Source organism: Macadamia integrifolia, chromosome 12, assembly GCF_013358625.1.
Source record: "Macadamia integrifolia cultivar HAES 741 chromosome 12, SCU_Mint_v3, whole genome shotgun sequence".
NCBI lineage: Eukaryota > Viridiplantae > Streptophyta > Magnoliopsida > Proteales > Proteaceae > Macadamia > Macadamia integrifolia.
This window is the reverse complement of record NC_056568.1, coordinates 8,048,521-8,069,880: the sequence shown is the minus strand read 5'-3', so window position 1 is coordinate 8,069,880 and position 21,360 is coordinate 8,048,521. Positions and strand designations below refer to the sequence as shown.

Genomic DNA, 21,360 nt, shown 5'->3' with positions numbered 1-21,360 from the left:
AGTGATTAAGTTATTTCTTATTTCCTCAGTAAATAAGGGTCCAATGGGCCCATCGATTTAAGTTGTCAATAAGGCCCATTAGTGGCCATCGATTTATTTGTAATAAAGCCCATAAGTGGCTATTAGTTAGTAAACACTTAGTTACCTAATTTGTATAGGTTTCTAATGTTAGTCCTAGTAGGAGTACAACTCCTAGTTCTAATGTGACTGCCAATAGTGTAGTTTCTGCCCTATATTTAAAGAGGAGCTCTTGTACTCAGAATTTCAGAATTGAATAAACAAATATTGCAGCCAATTGCTTCTAAACAGCCGAAATAGCTGTGGGTGAGATGCCCGGGCCGAGATAGCCACTCCCACCCACGATTCTCTTGGTTATCTTTTTCTTTCTCCACTTCTATTTCCTATTATTGTTCCTTATTTGCTGTGATCATCAACCCAAGAAAACTCAGATCTATAAAAGCCTGCAGAACCAAAACCGACCAGCTAGGAAGTCCAAGTTTTGAAGATCAATCGATCTCCCTCATCTCCCTATTATGTGATCTGTTCAACCAGCCCTTTTGAGGGTGTGTCTAGGCTACCTAAGGATCAATCGATCCTCATCTGAAGGCCAGTCCATAAGCCGAGCTGTGGTTCTTGAAGAATACTCTCTATTTTCTCTCTCCAAGGTCTGAAATCAAGAAACTTCATATCTTTCTCACCAGCCGGCAGAATCTGTTCATCTTTGGAGGTTTTGATCTTCATATTGCGGTCTACAATTGACCTGAATTTGAGCTCCATCAGAGCCCTACAGGTCCAGCCACAGGGACTCTCCCATACCCCTAGCCACATGGTTTTTCTCTCTCTTAGGATTTGAGTCTTCATTGGTTTGCTACCGGCTTGCTCTTTGTTCTTTGGGGATTATTTCTGGCCTTAGTTCCCTTGTTTCCCTATTGTTACTTCTGACTTTGTCAAGCTAGTTCAAGAGTCCTATTTGATTTGGGTTTGGAGTTGTAATACATTGGGGGCAGTTGCCTTGTTTAACCTACTTCTACATTAAGTGGTATCAGACCTATGGCTGAAGAGAACTCCAAACAATACTCACAGGAGGATGTGATGAAATCCCTCCAACTACTGAACACAAGGATGGATACTGTGGACCAAAAAATTGCAGAACTGAAAGAGACTACTGCTACTCAGTCTAATACGCAGCCCAGAGTCAACAACAATCCTACTGTACCTAGAAGGTTCACTTTCCAAACTCGAAGAAACATACTAGCTCGAGGTGAAGAGTTTGATGAATATGAGGGCAACCAATTTCACCATGATGACACATATAAGGTAAAATTGGAATTGAATGAGTATAATGGAAAACATGATCCCCTCTACTTCCATGATTGGCTGAACTCTTTTGTTGACTACTTCTGATGGTACCGTATCTCTGAGGAAAGAAAGGCTCAACTAACTATCACTAAGCTGACAGGTGGTGCTAACGATTAGTGGAAAGCTGAAGAGAGCAAACTCACTCGCATACATAGAGAGCCTCTCAATTGGGAAGAACTCAAACTCATACTCAGTGAGAGATATCTGCCCCCAACACACCGACATCGTCTCTATGACATGCTTAACTCTCTCCGGCAAGTTACCAATTATAGAGAAATATGTTGATAAGTTTAATGATTTACTCTCACAAACAAGTGCATATCATGAAGATGAAGAACTGCTTATATCCCGGTTCAAATTGGGATTACGACATGATATCCATGATAAGCTTGGTGTGATAGAATTTTCATCACTGAATGCATGCATTGAAAAATCCCTAGAGGCAAAAGATTTGATCAAATCAGCCCCTGAAGATACAACCAACCCACTGAAAGTAAGAGGCCATTCGTACCAAATAAACTTAGTGGATTTCCTACCCGTGCTCCACAAGTCACACAGGATAAGGATAAGAGTCCTATGGTTGCAGGAAAGAGAGCGGCCTTGAAGTGTTTCGGTTGTGGTGGAACTGGACACTGTGAAAAATTTTGTCCTAAACGTGGAAGAACCAATTCCATCATCAATGCAATCGAGTCCAATCCAGACATGCAAGTCTATGAACCCTAAGATGATGATTGGGTTGTAAATGTCGTTATTGAAGGAATAGAAGATGAATATGAAGCTGAATATGCACAAGAAGATGACGATCCATATGCTTCCATTAATGTGGTTGCAAGAATTCTAGTGGCTGAAGCAAAATGAGAAGATTGGAGGAGGCACAATACCTTCTACAATTTGATGTCTAGTGGACCTCACAAAGCTCAAGTGATTGTGTACAACGGGAGTTGTGTGAATGTAGTATCTCAAGCTTTTGTGATTAAAGGAAAGCTCAAAACTGAACCCCATCCACAACCATACAAGGTATAACTTATTCACTTCTAGACAACACCACCATGGCTAACGATGTTCTGTGCCACTGAAGGTTTCAATTGAGGAAAATGTGTGGTGTGATGTCATCCCAATGGTTCTCACTGATGTGCTACTTGGAAGACCTTGGCTCTATGACAACAATGTTCTAGTTGGTGGTACCAAAAACCAATGTTTCATTGATCATAAAGGCTAGCCACTCACACTAAATCCACTCGATACACCTCAAGTAAAGGCTAAATTGAGGGTTGCCCAAGTACGAAGACAACATGTCTTGAAGAACATTGAAAAGACATCTTCCAATGGAACCACTGAACCAAAGAAACAATCATACAAAGCCAACACCAACAAGAAACACATGTTGGACAAGAAGTGTGCTGCCCCATAGAGAGTTCTTGGCTACAAGTGAAGAAATCGTACTGATCTTGGCTCTAGTTACTAAAGATGTTGAACCGGTGAAAGAGGTAAGGCATCCTCAACCCATCAGAGACTTGCTTGCTGATTTTTCAGATTTAGTACCCGATGAGTTACCAGATAAACTACCACATATGAGGGACAAACAACAAGCTATTGATCTAGTGCCTAGATCTTTACTCCCAAATCTACCCACTTATCGTCTTAGCCCCACAAAGCATGCCAAGCTCAAAAGACAAGTGGATGATTTGTTGCGAAAGGGATTTCTGGTAGAATACATGAATCCGTGTGCCGTACCAGCCCCACTGCCACCTAAGAAGGACGGATCATGATATATGTGCATAGATAGCCGTGTCATCAACAAAATCATGATAAAGAACAGATTTCCTATTCCCCGTTTGGATGATATGTTAGACATGTTTACAAGAACCACTATCTTCTCAAAGAGTGATCTACGTAGTGGTTATCATCAAACTCAGATCTGCCTTGGGGATGAATGGAAGACAGCCTTCAAGACAAAGGAGGGGTTATTCGAATGGAAGGTCATGCCTTTGGCCTTACCAATGCACCTAGTACCTTTATGAGAGTGATGACTCATGTGTTGTGCCCCTTTATTGGCAAGTTCCTTGTGGTATACTTTGATTATATATTAATTTACAGCAAGGCACATGATGAGCACCTTGAACATTTGAGGCATGTGATGAGGGTGTTGCGGGAAGTGAAGCTCTATATCAACTTGAAGTACTCCTTTATGCTGCCCAAGGTTGTATTCCTTGGCTTTCTAGTGTCCCCTCAAGGTATAGAAGCTAATCTAGAGAAGGTTAAGAGCGTGGTAGATTGGCCCATACCTAAGACTTTGACAGAGGTTTGTAGTTTCCACGGTCTTGTCTCATTCTATAGACGGTCTATACAAAATTCCAATGCCATTGTAGTACCTATCACTGAGTGCAAGAAAGGAGGAAAAGTGCCATTCCAATGGACCCCGACTGCCACTAAAGCATTCAACTTGATCAAACAAAAGAACACAAAAGCACCAATGCTTAGACTACCTAATTTTGATCTCATGTTTGAAGTGGCTACTGATGCATCCCATGTTAGGATAGGAGGAGTGCTTATGCAAGATGGCCATCCGATTGCCTTCTACAGTGAAAAGTTGAATGATGCAAAGAGAAGGTACTCAAAATATGATTTGGAACTCTATGCCGTTATTCAAATTATCAAGCATTGGAGACACTACTTGATCGGTAAGGAGTTAGTACTTTATACGGATCATGAAGCACTCAAATACTTGCATTCCCAAGAGACCATTAGTGAGTGGATCTCCTATTTGCAAGAATATGTATTTGCTCTCAAATACAAGGCTAGAAAAGATAATCAAGTGGCTGATGCACTTAGTCGGAAAGTACTAATGATGAATATCTTCACAGTACAAAGCACAAGGGTGGAACATATCAAAGATGAGTATGCTACTGATGCTGATTTTTTCGAAGTGTTTAAAAAATTACAAGGAGGTCAAGATGACAAGTATTCCATTCATGATGGATACCTATTTAAGGGCACACGTCTTTGTATTCCAAACAACTCTTTAAGACACCACTTGGCTCGAGAACTACATGGAGAATGAATGGGTGGACACTTTGGCAAAGACAAGACATACTCTATGATGGTGGATTTGTACTATTGGTCTCAACTGCTAAAGGATGTTCAACATGTTATCCAACGATGCCGTACTTGTCAACTTGCTAAAGGAGAGAAGAATATGGGTTTGTACATACCGCTGCCCATTCTACATACACCTTGGCTAGACATAAGCATGGACTTTGTCCTAGGCTTACCACCCACACGGGAGAGGTATGATAACATATTTGTTGTAGTGGAGCGATTCTCCAAGATGACACATTTTATCCGGTGTAGGAAAACACTTGATGCAAGTCACCTAGCCAAGCTCTTCTTTAAAGTGATAGTGTGTATGCATGGTTTGCCACAGTCGATTGTTTCTGATAGGGATGTCGAATTCATGAGTTATTTCTGGATGACCCTATGGCTGAAAAATAATATGAAGTTATAGTTTTCTACAGCATTCCATCCTCAAACAGACGGTCAGACGGAAGTAGTGAATAGAAGCCTTGGCAATTTGCTCTGTTGCCTAGTTCGTGATTATGAGAAGACATGGCCTTCCATTCTTGACATAGCAGAGTTTGCATACAATAGTTCCGTCAACCGTAGCACCGGTCGTACACCATTTAAGATTGTTCTTGGACTGCAACCACAACGACCGATTGACATAGTACCATTGCCACCTCATGCTCGTGTTAGTGTTGAAGCGGATGAGTTCCTTAGGCATATCACAGAGGTACATGCTAATGTTCACCATTGCATAGCAATTAGTAATGATGGATATCAAGCAAATGCTAATCGACATATTCGTTATGTGGGAATTTCAACCTAGTGATATGGTGATCGTTCATATTCTACCTGAGTGTTTCCCTCCTGGTACTATGCACAAGCTCCATCCTCAGAAAGATTGCACTTGGATCCATGCCAATGATTTTCAACGTCGATACGGATCTCTACGAGCACTACATGTCCTTCATCCAATCATCATAGACAAATGATTTTAAGAGGGGGAGTTGGTGTAGATCCCCACTTTGGGCTGAGCTATCGCAAGAAGAAAGCCCAGCCCAAACAGGGCTATCGATTTCACTTGAGTCCACTTAAGTGATTAAGTGATTTCTTATTTCCTTAGGGCCTGTTTGTTTAAAGGATTTTTGCTGGGGTGGGATTTAAGGGGTGGGGTAGTTGCACAAACTATTCCACCCCAACAAAAATTGAGTTGCTTGTTTAACAGGGGTGGGATTTTGGGGAAACACAGTAACAGGTCTTGTCGGCCCAGGTGGACACCATTTTCTCCCACCCCAGCCCTCATCAAAGTCTCACCAAATTGGTGAGACTTTGATGGGGACTTTGGCAAACCTCCATCGTCCCACCAGCAACCTGTCTCTACTCTCTTCTTCTCGTCCTTCGCTTCTTCCTCTGTCTCCATCTCCTCCTTATTATTGACAAAAATAAGCTTCGGAGAATCTCTGGCTGAAACAAGGGAGGGATTAACAATAAATAAAGGGCTTTTTTTCTTTTGGAGTGGAGTAACCACTAATCACCATACACAAGCAAGCATGAGAACCAAGGACTAGAAAATCTGCATGAGAGTTTAGAGCTTTCCTATTGTGACGGAGTTGAACAGAAATAAAGAAAGGACAAAGAGACAGAACTTGCAAAACTAGAGCAATAGCAGCCCAGTCGAGAAAAGAGGTAAGGCCGTTGAGGGCAACAATGGCCAATATGCAATCGGAAAAGAGAACGATGCGCTTGAACAAAGTCTTTAACCGTCATCTCTGCATTTTCTCAGGATTTCTTCCGTGGGAAACTTTTTCAATCTCCAATACAACTGAAGATCAAGAAAAAAATTGAGTGAAATCATTCTGCATTTAGGGTTTTTTCTAAGGGAGAGAGAGAGATGGCGCGCCACCGCCACCGCCACCGCCACCACCGCCACCACCGCCGCCGCCGGGCAGACTTCCAGCATGAGAAGAATGAGAAAGGGGTTCAGCCCTGCTCCGACGTTTGGCTCTGCTCTGCAACATTACCGGTGAAGAGACGCTCGAAGTTCGCCCTTTCTCCCTACTTTTTCCCTCATAATCAACCAAGCAACATATGAGGTGGAAGAGTTTAACTTTTCCCCAACTTTACTTTTCTGTTCTTCACCCCAGCTACATGTGGGCCCCAAATTGACAACTATCCCACCCCAAAAACCCCTCTAAACAAACGGGGCCTTAATAAATAAAGGTCCAATGGACCCATCGATTTAAGTTGTCAATAAGGCCCATTAGTGGCCATCGATTTACTTGTAATAAAGCCCATAAGTGGCTATTAGATAGCAAACACTTAGTTACCTAATTTGTATAGGTTTCTAATGTTAGTCCTAGTAGGAGTATAACTCCTAGTTCTAATGTGACTGATAATAGTGCAGTTTCTGTCCTCTATTTAAAGAGATCTTGGACTCAAAATTTCAGAATTGAATAAACAAAGATTGCAGTCAATTGCTTCTAAACAGCTGAGATAGCTGTGGGTGAGATACCCAGGCGAGATAGCCACTCCTACCCACGATTCTCTTGGTTATCTTTCTCTTTCTCTACTTTTATTTCCTGTTGTTATTCCTTATTTGCTGTGATCATCAACCCAAGAAAACTCAGAACTATAAAAGCCTGCAACCAAAACCGACCAGCTAGGAAGTCCAAGTTTTGAAGATCAATCGAGCTCCCTCATCTCCCTATTCTGTGATCTGTTCAACCAGCCCTTTTGAGGGTGTGTCTAGGGCCTCTAGGCTACCTAAGGATCAATCGATCCTCATCTGAAGGCCAGTTCATAAGCCGAGCTGTGGTTCTTGAAGAATACTATCTATTTTCTCTTTCCAAGGTCTGAAATCAAGAAACTTCATATCTTTCTCACCAGCCAGCAGAATCTGTTCATCTTTGGAGGTTTTGATCTTCATATTGAGGTCTACAATCGACCTGAATTTGAGCTCCATCAGAGCCCTACAGGTCCAGCCACAGGTACTCTCCCATACCCCAAGCCGCATGGTTTTTCTCTCTTAGGACTTGAGTGTTGATTGGGTTTTGCTACTGGTTTGCTCTTTGTTCTTTGGGGACTGGCATTAGTTTCCTTGTTTCCCTATTGTTACTTCTGACTTTTTCAAGCTAATTCAAGAGTCCTATTTGATTTAGGTTTGGAGTTGTAATACGTTAGGGGCAGTTGCCTTGTGTAACCTACTTCTACATTACTGTGTAGGTAGGGTATATATCAGACCATTCTATGCCTTTATTGAGACAGTTCAGATGTCCCCTAGGATTAAAAAAGGCCATAACTTTATAATACTACAGTATTATAACATTATAATACTACAGGTAGGGGTCGTTGCTTGGAGCAATGGCAAAGGGCATTTTCCGCCTATGCAGTGGTGCAGGTTTGAGTCCTGGGAACCAGCCTCTCCATAAAGGGAGTAAGACTGTCTACCTATACACCCTCCAAGAGCCCTGCTTAAGTGAGGGAAGCCTTTGTGCACTGGGTAACGGCCTTTATAACTTTATAATACTACAGTAGAAGTCCAAAGAGCAGAAATTATATAAACTAAAGCCTTGTCAAACCGGAACAGAGCAATTGAATCCAAACTGAGGGAGCCTCAAGAAACAGGCATCGAAGTCTGATGGCAACTGTTAAATGGCATATTTGAGTAGGCCCTGCTTCTGGATTCCAGGCTAGAAGCAGAAGCCAGATAAAAAATAATTTCTTCCACAATTAGTATGGCAGGATTCTCAGTTTAAAGAACATCCACAAGAATTTCACCAAGAAATTCATTCAAGGACCATTGCATTTATTCTTTGCAAAATTATCTTGAACCACCCCTAATTTGAAACCTAATGTCTTATGCCACCCTAGTTTTCTAAAATATCTAGTGCATCCCCTCTTTTGTAAACAAAATTACACTTAAATCCATTCCGTTAGAGGAAAAGCGTTAAGTGATGACGTGGTGTGGTTCCTATTTTTTAAATGGCAAGTTTACCCTTGAGAAAGGGTAAACTTACTGTTTTACTCTTCTATGTAAAAACCCCCCAAATTGAACCGATCAACATTGAGTTGCAGGTTTAGGGCTTCTCTCCCTGTGTGTTAATTAATGGGGGACCTTGCAGAGCTGAAGCCGTGTTGTTGCTGCTGCTGGTGTTGTAGAAGGATTGGGCCCAGGAAGGACTGAATAAAAAATTCCCACCTTACACTTGGAAGGAGAAGTTAGTAAAAGTCATCTGGATCACCCATTACCAGATTTACCAGAGAAGGAGAAAGAGAGAGAGAACTGGGAATTATTCAAGTAAGAAAGGCAAGCTGACCTCTGAACAATGAGTGAAATGATGAGCTGAAAACCCAGTATTTGAGAGAAAATTCAGCCAGCGAATATGAATCGCCACCATGTCCTCGTAATCCCTAAGCTATAATGAATTATGCTCTCACATTCCCTTTCCTCACTGTTTCAAAAATCAGAATCGTATAGATCCAGCTGAGTCCAATCTAGTTCAGAGCAGAATTGACACTCTACCAATTCGATCCCAGATGATGATTTTCAAATCCCTGCTTTTCTTTCCAAATAATAGTGCATGCCTTCATCAGTTAAGAGAGGGAGATAGGGAGGGGTGAGAGCATAGAGCAGCACTGGATGAAGGTCTTAGAAGGGTAAGCGGCAGCGATGACCGACGGCGTTGGCGACTTCTTGCCAATGGTAGGCCCTGAGGTTTCCATGGCGTAGGGTGTACCATTTCTCACAGTAGGAATCGATGAGGGCTACAGTTTCTTCGTGGGACCAAAAAGGGGGAGGGAGGCATCTGGAGGAAGGATTAGGGGTTGGAACGGGTAGCGGCGGGGGTCACAGTGGTGATGTTGGCGGGTAGTAACGACAGTGGTTGTGGTTGGAGTTGGGGTTAGGTGTTGTGGAGAGAAGGACAAGCAGCCATGGATGGTGGTGGTTGGGGTGGAGGGGATGGTGGTGATTGGGGCCTGACGAGGTTTTTCAGTGAGCTGAAGAACGCCATTAGCGTCTCTACCAGGAAAAAAAAAGCAGCATTTTCTCATATCTGCGACGGTTACGAGAGGTGTTACTAGGGCATAACAGGGCCAAAAGGTCTTTTCCACTTCAAAACTAACGGTATTAGGCTTTAGGGGTGCTTTTGATATTTTTAGAAAACTCAGGTGCTATAAGACATAAGGTGTCAAATTAGGGGTGATACAAGATAATTTTCCTTATTCTTTTGATGGATTGTTGCTTGTTAACATCAAATTCACATTTAAAAAATAATAATAATAAGTAAGAAATAGCCACAACAAATGAATATGAAAAGAATGCAATGCTTACCATAAGCCATCGCATAGTCTGGCTGTGCCTGAAGAGCCCGCTGATAACACACTATAGCCTCTTGAGGCATTCTCAAAGCCTGGAAAAGGCAAAAGAAAGAGCTTGTTTTTTCTCCAGATACCAGTCCTGGAATTTTTCTGCTACCCAACCTTATTGCACAATAGATAAAGCTAAACTTACCTTATAAACATTTCCTAGGTTCAAGTAGGCATCAGCAAATGTTGGCTTCAGCCTAACAGCTTCCTAAAAGAATACAATCAATCAATGAAGATATCTAATAAAGGATAAAAGGGAGCCCATAATGAACAAAATGTAACTCAAGTTAATGGCAAGGTTAGGTGCGCACATTCATCACATACCTAAGCACCAGCTAGAAGATTAGAGCAATTGGGTAAGTCCGAAATCAAATCATAGATCTGAATCATATCTACATTAACAAGTTCAAACTCTCAAAGTAAGATCCACTATGGAATTCAGGTCAGGTTTGGGTTGAGTATCCTTGGCATTAACTTAGTGGAAATTGGAACTTCAATATGTTTAGATAGCTGTAAGTCATAAATAACATCACATGTTGAGTCCTTGCACTGAATGCAAACAACCTGACCCATATTTATGATCCATTGGGATCTTATAATGAATACAGATCCTCAATACCAGATCCAAGGAGGATTCAGGCAGGATCTTGATCACCCGATAAACATTTTATGACCCAAAGGGGAAGGGAGTGAGTATCTGGATTTTGATCAACAAGAATGTGATCCATATCCAACATATCCAACCGTAGACATGAAAACAAAATGGTGCACTTTCACTGCCACATTTAAATAAAAATTACTATACTAGTGATCCAAGTTCAACATGACAGTAAAAGAAAGATGACATAAGTAGCAGGAATATGCACCTTATAATATTGAACGGCTCTGCTAAGATCACCAGCCTCCATGAAGAGACCAGCAAGGTTTGACCATGCAATAGCAAAATTTGGTTGTATGCGCAGCGCTTCAAGATAGCAATTGTACGCCTGCAAAATACATAAGCTCTCAAACTGTTAAGAAGGTTACCACGAAACAAATTAATCCAACAAATCTAGCACATACCACTGCCTCCACCCCCCCCCCCCCCAAAACAAAAATAAATAAAGAAATAAATGATCCAACAAGCCATTCAAATTTGCTTTATTCCCTATCTTGTGCTTTCCTACTAATCATTTCCCAACTACATGATTAAATGGTAATATGAATTAATTTTGAAGCACAGTATGTCATTGTCAGGGCCACCACTTACACCAATGGATACAAAGGAAAGCAAACTACAGAAGCGAAGAACCTTCTTTCAAATTTTTTCCCTTTTTTTTTTTTTTTTTTTTTGGGGGTGGGGGGGGGTGGTGGGGTTGGTTTGGGACAAATACTGATCTCCTTCCAAGTTCTGAAACTAAAATTTGGAAATGCAGGTACTAATGGAAGAGAAATTAGTCCCACAGAAACAGGACTGATTTGTACCAAAAAACCACTACATGACCAAGGCATGAATGGAGCCATAACTGCAAAGTATATACAACAAACAATCAGCCCTGTTGCAGAGCCCATGTTTCTAAAATTCTTCCAAGGGTTACTTGACGCTTAATGTTGGAAACGAGGACAAAGGAAAAAAGAAAGGGCAGGGGACATCTAGGAACTTACTTCCTGCACTAAACCTTTTGCCTTCATGAGATTCCCCAGGTTGCTATGAGCATCAACCTAAGCCAATCAGCGAATACTATATCAGCATTAACTCTTGCCATCACACAGGATCAAAATATACACAAGGAGAATAAGGAAGAATTAGAACCTACCAAGCTGGGATTTAAGACCAAAGCCTGGCGACAACATTGTGCTGCCTCATTGAGTCTCCCTTTCCGCATGTATGCACTTGCTAAATTTGACCAAGCATCACAAAAATTTGGACGAAGCTGCGTATAAAAAAGAAAGATATCGAAGGATCAAAATAGATATACCTTAGCATAGACAAAGCGTGAACATGATAAGATGAACACAAAAAATTTTGCAGTGAGAAAAAGTTAGAAAAAGTTGCTTAAAATAAAATGCAATGACTTCAGATGAATCAGTCTCAAGTTTTAAAGCAGAGTATGCAAACTATTATGACTAAGAAACCAATAGCTTAAATTTCACGGTAGCTCTAAATCTCCTCTCTACTCCATTGGCTGAAAAGCACCTACAGTAGTTCATGAACCAAGTTTACTCGATAATAATTAACTGAAACAATTTCACAGCTCCCGCATGGCCTAGACTTTACATATTTTAGCTATTAAGTTCAAAAAGTAATACTAACGAAAGAAGTCCAGAAAATAACACAAACCTCAATAGCAATCAAATAATACCGGATTGCAAGATCAATATTTCCTTTCTCCTGTTTGGGGCAAAGGGAGGAGCATCAAACTCTGTCAGAGCCCAGAAGCAAACAGCTACAATTTAAGCCCACACTGTGATACTCCGAATAGTTGTACCAGTACTTACCTTCCAAGCATTTGCCATGTTTCCAAAGCACTCAGCAAAATGTGGGTCAATTCGAAGAGCTTCTTCGTTCTTCGCAATACACATATCGAAATCGTGCAACTGGAAAAGAGCAGAACACATAGTTCCTTTATTAAATCATTCAAAATCTATCTAAACACCATTGATTAAACTTTAGCAATAGAATGAAGATTTACAACTGGAGTTCCTTAATTAAAATCTATAGAGCAGCGAAAAATCAAAATTCTATAGAGCATTGCAAAATTGTAGCTTTGCAGCGATATCAGTGCAAAAAATTTAGCATGGCGCAGGAAAAAAAACACCCCTTAAAACAAAATAAAACAGAAAAAAAAAAAAAGAAGAAATTACCTGGTAGTGAATTGCACCCAGAAGCAGAAGATTATCTGTACGCCGTGGGCTTCTCTCATATACAGCATTGCTGTGCTCCAATGCCTGCTTGTAGTTTCCAGCCTTGTATTTCTGATGAGCAAGAGCCAAGAGCATGTCTTCATCAACTACAATGAAGGAAAAAAAACTGCATCTGTCAGTAAGGCTGCTTAAGATATTTAATAACTCAACTAATCAAGACAAATAAACTGCAGGACAGATTACTAGACAACAAACATCAGGACAGAATCACAGTGGGGCAGAATATATGGTGTTGTAATAACTCGGGATCTAACGCTCAGATGGGGCAATGATTAGAATCGAATAGTCCTCTAGATAGGTTGTTTAAATCCTCATAAGATAAAACTGAACCACTGGTCGGATCTCCTGGAACAGTAGGCAACAGAAATTAGAAACCAAAGGAGGAAAAGATTTAGAAACTGAACAGAAACAAGAACTCACAAACCAGAGGTCAGATGGACCTCCAGTTCTGGTCAAAGGAAGAGCCTATAGGGGAGAATAATTGGTCAAAATTAGAGCCATATCTGATGGTTGGATTGGGAGAAACAATAAGAAAAAGCAACAGATATCGCCGGGGGGTGGGCGGACATAGTAGAATCCTGCAGAAAGGTGACTAGAAAATATATATATATATATATATATATAAGAAGACACAAGCAGGGGTAGAGATTGCCTACTAATGACCACATGGAAGAAAATATGGTTGCTGAATTTGAAAGAAAAACAGAGAGGATAGAAGAAGAAATCAGAAGGAAAGGGGATAGAAGATATGACCAAGGCTTCCTTCCACTGGCCTATGGCAGGCTTTACCACCCACCTCCCAAGGATTTACCACCTTAGTTGCTACTACTTCACCATAGGAGCTGTAGCCTCATTGAAGTAGACTGAAAACTGTTAGCCAATTTGTGAGAGAGGTCTCCCTTCTCTTTTATGTATTAATTTGAGTAGATGTAGTCAAGGATTTATGTATTGGTATCGGGTGTACCAGAGGGGTGATTTTAAGATATGTGTTGTATTGGAGAGATGAAAGATACACTAAATATATGCATGGAATTGGTCAAGTAATGCATGGATGTGCTTATGATACATATAAAATACAATTTTGAAGCATAAAACACTTTATTAAGCAGTATGTAACATATCAGTTTGATGCAAGGATTTGAGTCGTTTTTACCTAATCTAGTGATGCATAAACCAAGAAAAAACAAACTAGAGCACCCCTCAAAAAAAAAAAAAAAAAAAAGGAAGAAAGAAAGAAAGAAAGAGATATGCAACTTTACCCATTTTTTCACACAAATCTATTTCAATCCATGAATTGAACATTGTATGTCCCCAAAACTTGATGAAATGATGAAGATCACAGTCGTTTTTCATGTTGGATGGTTTCATTTAAGTCATATCTAAGAGAAAAATAAGTTTCCAAGTCCTTTGGTTGCTCTCAGTTTCGTATCTCACTCATGGTTTCTGTTTTTGCAGGTTTAAGTAAGGCGTATCTAACATGTATCGGATTGCATTGGTCCCATGTCAGATCATATCTAACCATATCAGTCGATACAAACACTTTTTGGAAAAATAGGTATCGATACGATTCCAACCAATACCGATACATATCGGCCAATACGATATGGTCTGGATACTTTAAACCCTGGATGTAGTTCAAGAGTAGAATTATTGGCTTTCTACCAAAAAAAATAACAGAACCATTGGCTCCCAAGTAGTCTACAATTAAATACAACAGAACCTTCCTAAGATATCTAATGACTAAAACAAAAAAAGGAAAGCAGTAACACCAAAATAGAAACTACTACATTGCTAATGTCTTAGAAACTAAACCTACTACAAAAATAGCACCAAATCTAACATGATACTCCAGCGACAAACTTCTAGGAGATCTCCTCTATAAGCAAGTCACATAGGGCCCACAATCTTCATTAGATCTTCATATTTTTGACAGAATATGGGTTTTAAGTGAACCAAAATATGGGCCCCAAATGGACTGGTTTTAGCTAAACCATGGTAGCTAGCTAGGCTGGTTACTCTTCCTCCTACAATAGCCTTGTACTGCATCATCAATATTAGAAATCCATAGAAACAGTGGATCTTTGATGGCAAAGGAGCAATATTACTTGAATAGTAAGCACCTACATATTAAAAAATATTGATAAGAATTTATTGGAAAATTGATGAGAGACACAGAAGTTTTGAATCCCTTATCCAGAGCAGCCTGATGTACAAATGTTCTTAATGTAAGACTAGAATCACAAATGATCCTAATCCAGGCAGGATCTGAAAAATCTGGCTGAATAGGGAGAAATATGAGATCTCACAAACCGTAGCTTAGATGCAACTGAAACTTGGAGTAGATGAAGGTCCTATATGATGTAACTCAAAATTAAGAGGTTGTATGTGTCTCGCTGATCAGCAATCTTGGAGGCCTTCAAGTCTTCAAACAATCTTGTAATAGCTCACGAAACATGTTGTCTTCGTACTTGGGCAGCCCTCAACTTAGTTTTCACTTGAGGTATGTTGAGTGGGTTTAATAAGGGGCTTGCCTTTATGATCAAAGAAGCACTGGTTCTTGGTAACACCAACCAAGATATTATTGTCATATATCTACGGTCTCCCAAGCAACGCATCAGTTAGCACCATAGGGATGACATCACGCCACACATTCTCTTCATACCCTGAGATCTTCAATGGCACAGAACATCACCGATTTATAGCCATGGTGTTATTGTCAACAAGTGATACCTTGTACGGTTGTGGGTGGGGTTCGATCTTGAGTTGTCCCTCAATCACAAAAGCTTGAGACACCACATTCACGCAATTCCCGCTGTCCACAATCACTTGAGCCTTGTGAGGCCCACTAGGCATCAACGTATAAAAGATGGTGTATCTCCTCCAAACCTCTCCCTTTGCTTCAGCCACCAGAATTTTTTCGACCACATTAATAGTAGCATATGGATCATCATCTTCTTATGCATATTCAGCCTCATAATCATCTTCTATTCCTTCAATAGCGACATTCATAGCCCAATCATCACCTACTTGCATGTCCGGGTTGGATTCGATTGTGATGATGATGGAATTGGCTCTTCCACGTTTGAGACAAGTTTTGGCATAGTGTCCGATACCACCACAATGGAAGCACTTCAAAGCTATTGTCTCTCCTGTAACCAGACTCTTACCCTTATCCTATGTGAGACAAGTTTTGGCATGGTGTCCGATATCACCACAATGGAAGCACTTCAAAGTTGTTGTCTCTCCCGTAACCAGACTCTTACCCTTATCCTATGTGACTTGTGGACCTCGAGTAGGGAATCCACTAGGTCTATTTGGTGCAAACGGCCTCTTAGTTTCAGTGTGCTGGTTATATACCTTCTAGGGACTGATTTGATAAAATCTTCTACCTCTAAAGACTTCTCACTACATGCACTCAAAGATGAAAGTTCCACCACACCACAGATATCATGCCGTAGTCCCAACTTGAATCGAGACATAAGCAGTTCCTCATCCTCGTGAGAAGCACATGTACGTGAGAGAAAATCATTAAACTTATCAATGTATTCCTCGACAATCATAGTCCTTGTCAAAGAGTGTTGAGCATGTCATAGAGACGGCGTCGGTATGTTGGGGGAAGATATGTCTCACTAAATATCAATTTAAGTTCCCCCCAATTGCGAGGCTCTCTCCATCTCCGGATAAGTCTACTTTCTTCAGATTTTCACCAATCCTTAGCACCACTTGTAAGTTTGGTGATAGCAAGTTGGGGCCTTCCTCTCCTCAGACATGCGGAACCATAAAAAATAATCATCTAATGCATTCAGCCAGTCATGCAAGTAGAGGGGATCAAGTTTTCCATATACTATTTAAAGTCCAATTTCACCTTATGTGTGTCCTCACGAGGAAATTGGGATCCATCATATTTATCAAACTCTTCACCTCCCCCATACGTACAGGCTGGTACGTTCCTTCGAGCGGGGAATGGAAACCTTCTTAGTGCATTAGGATTATCATTCACCGTAGGTTGAGCATTAGATTGGGCAGAAATCAGTCTTAACAGGAACCAAAAAATAGGACCAAAAAAATATAATCTCAGCAGGGAAGTTGGGATCACCTAACCTGTCCAAAAAGCACCAGAAATAACCCAGAAAACTCCTTACAACAGCAGGTCACAACTCAACAACAAAATCCCAACAGAAACTAACAATCCCAGGCAGAACTGGATTTCGGCCAGAAACAGAAAGAACTTGCGATTGAGTTTTGACTGGCAGCAGGGGCTCAAACCCTGGTCGAGAGGTCCCCTTGAGGTGACCTTGAACCCTCCAAAGGGCCTTCAAAGTTGTTGACAAAATAAGAGAGAAGGACCCTGCCGATTTGACTCAAAACACTAACAAGCTGCAATGCTTGAGATTTTAAGCTGGTCTTCCACAGGCTTCGATCCTTGTTTATGTCTTCAAATAGGATTATTATTGTCTCACAAACGCTCCTTTAACAGTAAGCAATAGCAGAAATTAGAAGAACAAAAAAGAAGGGTGGGATTAGATATCTCAGCCTGGTCATCTCACCCACAGCTATCTCAGTAGGGGAGAGGGAGCAAGCAATAGTTGCAGCAAATTACATTAATTCAATAGTGTCTTGTGTCTACAGCAGTCTCTCTTTATAGAGGTCTGAAAATACAAAGTAGAAGCTTAACTCAAATTAGAAACTAATGCAAAGATAGAAAGTACACAAAACCAGAAAGTAGTAGCATGAGATTTCGCCCATGCGAGAAGTAATGTTCCTAAGGCATTGGGATAGGGGGAGGGAACCGTGCAAATTAGGATGGACAAGCAGAAGGTGAAGGCAATAGAAGAGTGGGGCCATGACCGAGCTACGATCATTTATTGGCCTTGTGAACTAATACCGTCGGTTCATCACTAGATACTGACGGTTCACAGATCTTTTGAAGAAAGCCTTGGCATTGGATGGACGGACAAGTCGCTCGCTCATAAACAAAAATCCCAAGCAACTCAAGCAACGAGATCAACAACTTGCTCGAATGCTAGTGGCTGAGGATCAACGGCTTAAGCAGGAAGTGTATCTACTGCATTTCATTCTGAATATTCTACTGCACAAAGAAGAAAAGATTTTGTTTTGGGGATGCCCCTAATAACCAACGAATAGAAAGTACTTTTCCTTGTGTAGATCCTATTTCAATGGGAACTTGATGAGTCGATCCGCCTACACGTCTTGCTTTTACTGCTATATCGAGAGTTACTCCATGTATTGCTTGACGTAAAACAGATAGTGGATTTGTTTCAAAATAGAGACTAACTCTAACTTATAATTTAAAGAAATAGAACGGCAGCTATTAGGGACTTTCTAGAAGGTGTAAGCTAATAAAACAGGGAAAATAAAGGGCTACCTATAGGAGTGGCTATATCTCAGCCCAAAGGCTGGTTCGATGGCAGCCTATTCTGGTTCAATGGCCGCTTCTTCTTCTTGTGGTAATGTGACCCATGATGGGAATCTACATCATTTCCATAGGATCTAAATCTCCATATATCTATTTAATGGATGAACCAAGATAAAAGCATTCTGCATTCACTCATTTAAAATTCGAATTAGTTCTTCTGCTTCTAAGTATTCTTCACATACTAAGGAAATTGACTAAATAATAGAAATTCTTGTCACATGACAAAAAACACTTGGTGCTTGCAATGTCAGATCCTGTGCCAAGGTGTACTACTATCTGATACTTTCCTTATTTTTCTGTCTTTTCTCTGTGCAACTTCCGTTTTAGTTACTTGGGTTGTGTTTGGGACTGCTGCTATTTAACAGAATATTTCTGCTTAATGGTAGGTCAGATATTTTTTGAAGGGGCCCAATGAATAAAAATTTCAGCGCCCATCTATTCCATGTACAAGAAATTAACAGGTTTCAACATTGTTCTAGTGAATGACTCTTATCCACCCTCAGAATGTGTGTGCGGTTTTCTGTTGAAACAGCAACACGTCTAAAACATCAAAAGTTCTGCTTATTAAGAATCAATACCACTCAAATAAGCAATTACAACCAATACCCTGATAACTACTTGAAAGTTGTACTGATGATTTATCTATCAGAAAACCATTTTCTGGTGATTTCAACATTCAAGCTGTTGACATGCAGGAAACACGAGAAACAATCTACAGTCATGAAGAGCCAGCTCCGCCACAAGTATACGTAAAATCAGGTAAACCTGGCTGCCACTGTCATGTCACACCAAGAATTCGGGTAAAAATACACAAATAAAAGAACACAGGGATCTTGTAGATGGGCTTTGTTGAAACTGCAACAAGTCTAGAACATCAAAAGTTCTGCTTATTAAGAATCAATACCACTCAAATAAGCAATTACAACCAATACCCTAATAACTTCTTGAAAGTTGTTGTACTGATGATTTATCTATCAGAAAACCATTTTCTGGTGATTTCAACATGCAAGCTGTTGGCATGCAGGAAATGCGAGAAGCATTCTGCAGTCAAAAAGAGCCAGTACTGCCACAAGTACACGTAAAATCAGGTAAAACTGGCTGCATACCACTGTCACATCACTCCAAGAATTCTGGTAACAAATACACAAATAAAAGAACACAGGGATCTTGTAGATGGGCTTTGTTGAAGCCACATAACCCCAACACAAAGAGGACCTCTTCTCAAGCTGCACTTGCTAATGTGAAAATGGCGAAAGAAACTAACCATGTGCCCGTGCACCTCAAAGAAGCACAATATAGAAGACCCATTCCCGAGACCCATGGCACTAGCTAATGCAGACATGATGAAAGAAACTAGCAATGGTCCTAATACTAGTATGTTGAACACGATGAATCAGAAACAAAAGACCTCTTCCAGGAAGCACTTGTGCTTACACCCAATGGGGACATGAACTCTTCGTGAACCAAACAGCAGTGAAACAAAAAATTTGGTAACAAGACAATAAAGTGGTTTGATAGATGAACAACAGGTAGTGCAAGCTAACCACCTCATGCTTCAATACAAACTCCAAGCCATGAAGCATAAACATAAGGTAGCAAAAGTTCATCCAAGTATGAGGTTAACAGGCAACCCAAGAGAGAGACAGAGACAGAGACAGATTATTTCTCAGTCTTTTAGTTTTTATATCTCAATCTTAAAATTTAAAATGAATGAATAAGGATTAATTTTACTTCCCCATCTACCTACTCTGCGGTGGGGGAAATAGATTGACCTCTCTGCTTCTCTAATAGTACAATCGTCTTCTCGCAGAGCCCCCTCTCTCTCCTCGGTCCACAGAGAATATGTAGAACCAGTGCCAACAGTACATCACGAAAGGAAGAAGGACTCACAAAGCTGGGATCACTAACTAATACTAAAACAAAAGAAAATAACTGTCCTTTTTATGTATACTTCTACCCATCGAAATGATTAGGACAAAGTATCCAACAAGTTGAGAAAAATAACCAACATTTTTTCATTAAGCAAATAGAAGTGCAAATGAGCACTTACACGAGAAAAAACTAAACCAATCAATTCCCAAAGGTGAAGCTGCAATGTACACGGAAAAAAAAGACCTCTTTACTCAGAAAGATGCCATCCATAATACAATATAATACAATCATTGATTTCCAATACCGTCAACAAAACAACAAAATGGAAGATCTAAACAACATATCGTCCTCCAAAATAGAAATCAAATACCCTAAAATCACAAGATTCTGAAACAACCAAAAACCATATCAGAATCGTATTAGGTCAGAGGAACAAAACGAAGCACCTTCATTAGACTCCGGCGGCGCCAGCAAAGGTTTATTAGACGAACGTTCCGACTGCAAAGCAAACGAACCATCACGATCCGCATCGAATGAAATCCCAGTGGACCCTGACAGTTGTTGATACTGATGCTGATGCGACCGAAGATCGCTCTGCAACGAAAGCATCATCTTTGCAGACACCAATCTATTAGAAATTCCAAGCAGAAACTGAAATTCAAAGATTCAAACACAATCCGTCACTAAGAAGAAGGCTGGAGAAGCTGATGATGATCGTCAAAAAACCCTAACTTCCCTATGAAAACTCATATCTTTCTTCTCCCTCTCCGATTCCGATAACAATTCCAAATTTCCAATTCCTTTCAGATTCCTCCTCGTCCAGGGTGATTAGTCAATTCCGTCAGGCGTCAGCAGGTAAAAGGCCAAAGCAGTGTTAAGTCGAACAGCTTCGATCCACGAGATCTATCTCATCCGTTCATCTTAAAGACTGGTCGTGTAATAATTTGACATCTGGCAAAAGGCAACTTGTTTAACACGTGGTAACCGTATCAGTGATGTGATCGTCAGTTAGGTGGAGGTGGATTTGCTATATATCAAGAGAGAGAGGATCGTGTGCGAGGAGGACTCTAAGCCGTCCAATGAAGACAAAAAGCGTATCTGAGACGTTCGTCTTTATCTTTGGAGACTTCCCCCGAATCTTCCACTACCGAAAAGGGTAACAAATAAATTTTAAGCAAAATTAAAATATTAGTACATTATTGATTATTGTGTTTCTCATTACAAAACTACCATTTCTTGTTTAGGCTTACAAAACTATCCACTATAGTGTTTCTCTCTCAACATGAAACATTCTTGATCATTTTATTCTTGAATCTCACCATTCACCTTCTCCGATAACCTTGTCCACCCCACCCCCTACC

At 40.5% G+C, this 21,360-nt stretch overlaps 1 protein-coding gene across 1 annotated transcript in view; it reads right to left on the bottom strand.

Annotated features, from left to right (window-relative positions):
* Positions 1–20,850, bottom strand: part of LOC122057743 (probable UDP-N-acetylglucosamine--peptide N-acetylglucosaminyltransferase SEC) — a 28,070-nt gene extending 7,220 nt beyond the window's left edge. The window contains exons 1-9 of the mRNA XM_042619972.1: positions 20,446–20,850; positions 12,631–12,776; positions 12,265–12,363; positions 12,107–12,157; positions 11,583–11,699; positions 11,431–11,487; positions 10,653–10,772; positions 9,932–9,994; positions 9,752–9,830 (exon numbers count right to left, since the gene is read on the bottom strand). Coding sequence (XP_042475906.1) covers positions 9,752–9,830; positions 9,932–9,994; positions 10,653–10,772; positions 11,431–11,487; positions 11,583–11,699; positions 12,107–12,157; positions 12,265–12,363; positions 12,631–12,776; positions 20,446–20,611 — 898 coding nt within the window. The 5' untranslated portion in view covers positions 20,612–20,850. The remainder of the gene's footprint in view (positions 1–9,751; positions 9,831–9,931; positions 9,995–10,652; positions 10,773–11,430; positions 11,488–11,582; positions 11,700–12,106; positions 12,158–12,264; positions 12,364–12,630; positions 12,777–20,445) is intronic.
* Between the last annotated feature and the right edge of the window lie 510 nt (positions 20,851–21,360).